Below are 7,947 nucleotides of genomic sequence, written 5' to 3' on the forward strand. Positions count from 1 at the left end.
ATGTAAAAAAAATTTTTAGGTTTTGATTCCATCAAATGTTCAATTTAAAACAATTACTTCAAGAATTACAGACAATTCATGTATGCATATATCATTACAAGAAATTGAAATATTTAGAAAACACAAATCACCTGTAAATGGCCTTCATCATCAGATACCTGTATGCTGTCACTACTGCTCATCTCATGTTTTCCTACCTTCCCTATTAACAGAATACCAATTAAAATAATTCTATTGAAAATAGAAATATCTTGTTTCAACAAATTGGGTTGGGGGGGAGCTGGAGATACTGTGGAGCAGCGTTAATTTGGATACCATTAATCCGGATGCTACACCTTCGGCATGAAATATTTTGGGAAGCGATTTTATTCCATGTTATTCTGTCTCATTAATCTGGAAATTTGCATTCCGCATCCTGACATTTTAAAAGAATACATACATGTAATTCAAAAAATACCTTTCTATTTAATGTACTAGAGTCTATGAATGTACATTATTCTGGAAGAGAAATACATAGCTTGCATTAGGTATAGAAGCCAATTACATTTTTTAAAGGATTTTATTTAAAAATTGGAGAAAAAAATATTGATAATCATGATGAGAGTTTGTGTTAATGTTGAATATTTACAATACTCCCACTGATTACGCGTGTTTGTATTTGCAGTGTTCAGTTACTAGCAGTCCTGTGTATAACGAACATATGCGATTAGTTATTTGAACATTTTCAATGACGATAATGAACACTTCTGTCATATCATATGAGCTTGAATAATTATCAAATGTGGCATAATAAAACAGCAGCAGATCAAATTTGGCCATCTCATGCAGCCACAGGCCAAAGAGAAAACGAGTAAAATTTCCTGTGTTAAAAAAGGATGGCTCAGCCATAAAATTGCCTATCCATTTTATATTGTGTACAATGAAAACTACATTTTAATATTTTCTTTAAATTAATTACATTTTTTAAAACTATAAAAATAAAATCAATAAATCAAGGTAATAAAGTTTTTGTTCGTTGCCTTTACATTTGACACCAGTATGTGCATATATACATGCTTTGAGAGGGTTTTTTAAGAAGTGATTCACTTATCCGGACGATTTTGTTTGAGATGGAGGGGTCCGGATTAACAAGGCGCCACTGTGCATGTAAATGTATATTGTAAATGAAATTCACAATTATGTACCTTCTATGCCATACACTGTATGTGAATATTAAGAGAAAAAAATATTGAATATTCTTCAACACATGGATAAATTAATCAATTGAAATCTAAGGGTTTCATAATACATGTACCATGATGAAGTTCATCCTCCTCATGTTGAAGTGAAGCCAGAGTGGCTGGGAGGGGGCCGTGATGATGGGCTGACTGACTGATAGCACAGGTGTTCCAGACACACTTCACCAGGGCTGAGGCCAGGTACAGGGTCTATACATACAGCAAAGCAATCACAAAACACTCTACATTCTTGATATCACTTGTTTTTCACAACCAATTTTTTTGTAGAGATTTTTATTATTCTCAATTTAAAAATCAAAGATAAAATATCTCCAACTGTAAATATGAATGAATATAATAATTGACATTGATAGATTTTTGCAAGTTGAAATGCATGCATTAAGTATTTAGTCTCTGGCTGTAAAGATTATACTTATTACTGACACATACCGATTCATTATGAGCTGTGGGTTCCAGCGCTGAGACTAGCTTTAACAGATGCTGCACAGGCTGGAGTTCAAGGTTTTTTATCAAAGGTATCAGGATATCATACACCTGTTTACTGCAGTGCTTCAACTAACAGAAAAAAGCAGGTTGACATTTTTTTCCATGAACATGTATAAGGTATTCAAACTCCCCACCCCATTCCCCAAAATTGGTTTCCATTTTCATTGCTGAAATTTAAAGGATTGGTAATTATTCTTTTTCATCATTTTTCTCTTTTTTCTTTCTTTCCTTTTCTCAGCAGTGTTCATAAAGGATGCAGTCAATTACACAGTATGACATTCACAAAACTGAGATGGCTTACCTGACTTGATGCCCATATACAGTCAATATGATCATTTGTAATCTTTCCTTCCACAGCTAATAAATTCAAAATCAACTGACTTTGTTTGATAATCTACAAAACATGCATGTTATGTCAGACCTCATTATCTCCAACTCAAAAAAAACTGAAAAAAAACTTTGAGATATCCAAAAAATCAAGAAAGTGGTTGTGTCTTCCAACTCATTTCATCATATCCATAATATTTAAGATATCAGTGTTGGAGATTCCAAAGTTTAAGTGTAAATCAATTTACAAGTTGAGGGCTTCATCCTGTTAGAAAATATTGCTGAGACAAGATATTTTATTATAAAAATGTTAATTGTAAGCCATAAGATGCTTATTTGTGTAAATCTGATATTAAAACAAATTACACCACTTTAAGGTATCAGGGTCCAATGTTACATATACATGTATTTTCATTTTTTTTTCATTTATTTTTCTTTAACGAAAAAAAAGTTTTCAGAATTTTTTTCATTTTGCATTTATACAGCAAATTGTGTTTGAGGGCATTATGAACTATTTCTTTTTTGTATTTTTTTTTTTTTTTTTTTTTTTTTTTGTAGAAGTAACAAACAGACTGAAATACATCAGACCAACCACAATGCAGGTCTCAATATACATGAGGCAGCCATACAGTAAGACTAAAAAATGATTCTATAAGACTATACATCTAAATATATCACCATCTGACTGCTTGATACATGTGATAAATTCAAATGCCTGCCTGCCCAGTGTTAATGCTTCACTTGGAAGTGTATTTAAACTATACTGAAAAGAAATGCAGGGTAACATAATATGCAAAAAAAATTTTTACTATATGGCCAAAAATTATGAAAACTGGTCATCAGGGTATCTTGGTTCATGGGCACTAAAATCAGTGTTCAGAATTAACCAACCATGAAATGTATGACGTCACATAGGGAAAGTGGCTAAAAGCCGAAAACATGCATATTGATGACGACAGGTATAAGGGGTTGCCTTATCAGAAGGGTTGAATAATATCTGTATTAGAAGGGTAAACACACTGATGAACTTCATAAAAAGGGGGATCAAGGCTGTGACGGATGTGCGAGGGAGATTACAGCTAATGGTTGCTTTCCTCTTTTCTGCCTTTTCTACACTGCTAAACTGAAATGCTCAACAGCAACACATCTTCACCAGTATATCAAGTGTATTCTAAATTATTTCATTAAGAGCTGAATTAAGTGCAGTACCTCAATATGAAGATTAGGTCCAAATATGTGTTCAATTATTTTGTTGTCCAGAAGCCATTGTGATAACTGGTGTCCAACCCTCTCTACATAACTACAATAATGAAGATCACATACCTTATTTTATTACTCATAACAAGTTTTTCTTTCTTTATCTATAATTTACTACTTTATTCTAATTGCAATACATAATAAAGGTAAATGGTGTTACTGAGAGGTAAAATAAATGTACATGTACATTGTGTATTTGCCACTTACTATTTTTTTTTTTAACAAAACAGAAAAGAACAATTTATACAAACCTTTCAGTGTCCATCAGTGTTTCATTGTTACAACTTTCATTGTAGAGGTTGATTTGGTTCTATTGAAAAATAAAGGTATAACCATCAGTAAATACTATTACACAAACCCAAAGAAACATTTTTTTTTTTTACTTTCTGATAGGTTGTAGCTCACAGAAGCTAAGAAAAGAATTTGCAAACTCATTCATATAAAATCCCTGAAAGATCACAAAAGAAATAGGTCAATAATTTTTCAAATCATCCAGTCTTTTTTTTTTTTTTTTAAAGCTAAGAAAGGAAGTGAAAAAACAAAGGTATAATTTCTCACACAAAAATAAATGTCCTTTATACACAAATAGACTACTGCTTACATTGATCTGAGCAATTCCAGCCAGTCTTATGGTGAGTGTTGAGCAGGTGAAGTACTTGAAGGCCAGGTCTAATCCCTCTTTGTCAAACTGAAAGTGAGTCTCCAGTGGTTCCTTGACAGCGGCCCACATTAACTCAGTCATGTTTCTGTTTCCAGCCATTCGCAGATCTTTATCAGACAACTTGCACATATACCTGCAAATTACAAAAGCCTTTATTGGCATCAAAAATTGGATAAACTTTCTAAGAGAAAGGGACAAACATTTAAAGTACATGTAAATATATATTTGAGTTAATTCTCCATTTTATTTTTCTCTAGCTTTGTGATTTTTTTCAAAAAGTCACTAAACAGGTGGTCATTCAATATATGTACCCGTAACAATGGCTGAGATAAACCTTAATTGGTATAAATTGAAGAGTGTATTTAGTTTTGAATTCTACTAAAACAGTTAAACTTGAATGAACATGCCATAAAAATCAGAAGTAGTCCGAAATATCGGATGTTTTCCAGGCTTTTTTCACGATTTTGATATTTTACGTGCCAGGAAATCGTCAGAACCGGCACCATTACAAAAACTGGAAATTTCGCAGTCTCCAATCGGAGTTGAGTTTCCATACCTGGGAACCGAATTAAATGCCGTTGTCACAATTTATCAATAGCACAATGCTTCTAGTACTCAACAATATCGATTAAAAGAAAACATCACTCATCATTTTGATACAGGACTTGAAAAATTTTAACTTGCACGAAATGAAAACAATTCTCGACAGTCAGATAAAAAATTTCCATCAGATTGTATATTTTATAAACAAACCATAAAAACGAAGTTGGTGAGTACTAGAAGCATTGTACTATTGATAAATTGTGAGTTTGACATTTCATTCGTTTTGCAAGTATCGAAAATCAACCAGAGAATGCCGCTCTGGTTGGAGGCCGCGAATTCCCAGTTTTCATAATGGCCCTGGTTCTGACGTTTTCCTCGCACATAAAACGTAAAAATAGTAAAAAAGCCAGGAAAACATCAGATATTTTGGACTAAATCTGAAGCAAAAGAATAAATTTCCTGTTTACAATTTATTCAGTTTTGTTTACCGTGGATACTCAAAATTTATGACTGAAAATTAAACACTAGAAAGTCAATGAGTATGAAATGCAGGTTTTACGAGGTAAATTGGCAGTGGATTTATAGGTTTTATGTGTATCTGTATACGTGTATGTATACAGCGTATCTTAATAATAACTGACATTAAAAAACAAACCTTATTACAACTGTTCTTAATGGAACAATATATTGCATCACTGTTGGGATATTCATCCACAGACGTAACTGAAAATTATCAAACCAAAACATACATGTATTGTTTATCTACTAGAATATAAACAAGAGCAATGTGCCAGGTACATGATTGTAAACATATATATCATACTTATATCATTTCCAAAGAAAAAAAAAACAATTACATGTATGATAATTGCTATATTATAGTTCATTATTGTCTAGAGAATAACAATCTAAAATTTTGATGATCATGGCACATTCTTTAAAATTAGATCCTCAATGTATATACATGTACATACATTTGCAATAAGTGTGATGAGAATATGGGCAAATGTGAATGGCAGTGAATCTGGTGTGGCTTTCTCAAAGCACTGTTTCAAAGCTCCAATTCCATTACTGTCACAGAAAAAGCACACATTTCTGAGAAGAAACAATGGCACTTCGGGATCCTGTCGATGGAGAAAACATTAGAAATGAGATGTTGCAGAATATGACCTTCCTCTGGACAATATGATGATTTTTAAAATGGAACTTGCATCAATATATGTTTTAATTATACATGTACATGCATACTGGATATATACAGTGTATATTGAACAAATCTTTGTCCATAAGTAAAAGACTGTAAATAATTGGTTTGAGTATCATGGATACTTTTATATCAGACATTTACGTGTATTTTCCCCAAGTGATTAACATTTTAACTTGAGAGTATTTAGAATGTTCAAATTGAATAATGGTAAAGCAAACATACCGACACTTCACAATAGTTATTCAAAGCACTTGTTTCTTGCTGTGAAAGCTCCTAGAAAAGAAAATACATATTATAAAAAAAATGTAATTTCTTAAATATTATCATAATTGCAATTATCCCACAGTGTTCATGTAAATATCAAAACAAATTAGACACAATGCCAGAACCATCCTGTAAGTGAACTGAAATTTTTAATGTTTAATCCTCTTTTAACCATACTATAAGCACAAGAATATACCATACACTTGTATATAATCCAAAACTAACCTCAAGTGAAGAGTGGTACATGTGTTTGTATGCCATATAGGAAGGGAAGTTAAGGAGAAAGATTTTGGTAACAAAGTGGAGTAGCTTTTCCTTTTCCTCCATGGTCCATCTCTCTGGATCTTCTGATTCATCATCTGTATCCATGGCAATCTCCTTTTCTACTGTTTTACCATTATCCACACAAACAATAAGAAATTGGAAAAAAAAATTGCTTATTTGTAATGAAACACACATACTAAAGTAATAAAGTAGATGTACATGTATGTATTTGCCAAAAACAGAAAAAGTACTTTATAATGACATGTTTACCTTGCACTGTAGATTCTCCATCTTTACCCTCTAAAATTTTCTCCTTTTTTTCTTCTTTTTTAATTTCGTGCTCCTTTTGTTGTTCCTTATCAAAGTCCTCTGGCATAGTTTGGATAACTCGGATAGCTACACTGCATATTACCTGAACCATGTTGTTCAGTTTCTCAAAATTTTTCAAGTTCTTGAAACAGCACATGCATTGCCTGAAAGATTTGGAATAATAAATATTGTTAATATTTTTCTTCCTTTAAAAGTTTTTCAAAGATGTTACAATGCCATCTACAATGTCTAAAACATGCATCCTGCCACATCTACGCTACTTTTGATTTAAGAGGAAGTGATAAAAAATTGTCAATTCAAGTTTCATACTAATTAAATTAAATTGGCATTGCTAGTGTCTATTTCTCAGCAACTAAAGTAGGCATCTTAATTTGTCTTCAAATTTGAAAAATTAACATTTTTTTAGCTTTGAGAATTGTGCCATTTATTTGTACTGGTTATAAGGAAAAAACAATGCTGCACTGTAGATTATTCTCTTTAGAGAAGTGGACAGGCTTTTGCCTGAATCCACTTCTCTTCGCAAGCCTTCATGTTTGATTCTGGAAAACGTATGAAAATACACTGTAGATATACGAGACACAATTTCAATGTTCAATGTTTATGAAACAACATAGATTAGGGTTTATTTGTTTAGCCATTGAATTAAAAGAAAAATATCTGATTATTTTTCATTGCTATATCATTTTCCAAATATGTAATACACACCTTTGAGGCCACGTGTTGGCGTAGCTTACAAAAGAGAGAACTTCTCTTTTGTTCATGTGGAAACCACCAAGGCATCGTTCTTCGTCTGTAAAAAGAAAAAGAAAATAAGACAAGCAAATCCAATATCCAAAAAATGTCATCATCAATTGAATAATCTTAAAGCATAGTATCTAGATGTCGGATATATATCAACGTAACGTATTTCCATGAATGAGAATATGAGACAATGACAGCATGAACAGATGAAGAGATGCAAACTTACAACTCTCAATTAGCTGAAGAACTTCTGCGCAATGGTCACACATGGTTTCTGATCAATAGGTTAAATATTATCAAATATTTACTATTACAGATATGTCATGTCATTTTTAACGATTAAGATACATAAAACTCCATGGTAAAAATTCTTCATTCTATTCGGTTCATCTCATCCCGCCATATTGTTTTCAGTATCTGACTTCGGTACTATCCGTCATTTTCCGGTTAGCCGAGAGGAAAAATAAAAGAAATAAATAAATAAAACTAAACAATTCAATTCATCATATTTTATGATGTCTAACATGAATATTAAAGAGGTTGCCAAAAAGAAATCATTCGAATGCAGAAGTATAATTGACGAAACATAGGATATGAAGGTAAAAAATAGTCGATTCAAAATAAAAAGA

At 32.0% G+C, this 7,947-nt stretch overlaps 1 protein-coding gene across 1 annotated transcript in view; it reads right to left on the minus strand.

Moving 5' to 3' along the window:
• The window catches only part of LOC133191682 (ubiquitin carboxyl-terminal hydrolase 34-like), a 46,746-nt gene extending 39,005 nt beyond the window's left edge, over positions 1-7,741 (minus strand). The window contains exons 1-14 of the mRNA XM_061327414.1: positions 7,545-7,741; positions 7,283-7,367; positions 6,518-6,720; positions 6,209-6,369; positions 5,942-5,992; positions 5,487-5,636; positions 5,168-5,235; positions 3,910-4,102; positions 3,560-3,618; positions 3,261-3,351; positions 2,026-2,118; positions 1,668-1,793; positions 1,295-1,427; positions 132-202 (exon numbers count right to left, since the gene is read on the minus strand). Of these exons, the coding sequence (XP_061183398.1) occupies positions 132-202; positions 1,295-1,427; positions 1,668-1,793; positions 2,026-2,118; positions 3,261-3,351; positions 3,560-3,618; positions 3,910-4,102; positions 5,168-5,235; positions 5,487-5,636; positions 5,942-5,992; positions 6,209-6,369; positions 6,518-6,720; positions 7,283-7,367; positions 7,545-7,587 (1,527 nt within the window). The 5' untranslated portion in view covers positions 7,588-7,741. The remainder of the gene's footprint in view (positions 1-131; positions 203-1,294; positions 1,428-1,667; positions 1,794-2,025; positions 2,119-3,260; positions 3,352-3,559; positions 3,619-3,909; positions 4,103-5,167; positions 5,236-5,486; positions 5,637-5,941; positions 5,993-6,208; positions 6,370-6,517; positions 6,721-7,282; positions 7,368-7,544) is intronic.
• Positions 7,742-7,947: the final 206 nt, after the last annotated feature.

The sequence above is a fragment of the Saccostrea echinata genome, unplaced genomic scaffold, assembly GCF_033153115.1.
Source record: "Saccostrea echinata isolate AGI-Se365-2 ecotype Australia unplaced genomic scaffold, CSIRO_AGI_Sech_v1 ptg000024l, whole genome shotgun sequence".
NCBI lineage: Eukaryota > Metazoa > Mollusca > Bivalvia > Ostreida > Ostreidae > Saccostrea > Saccostrea echinata.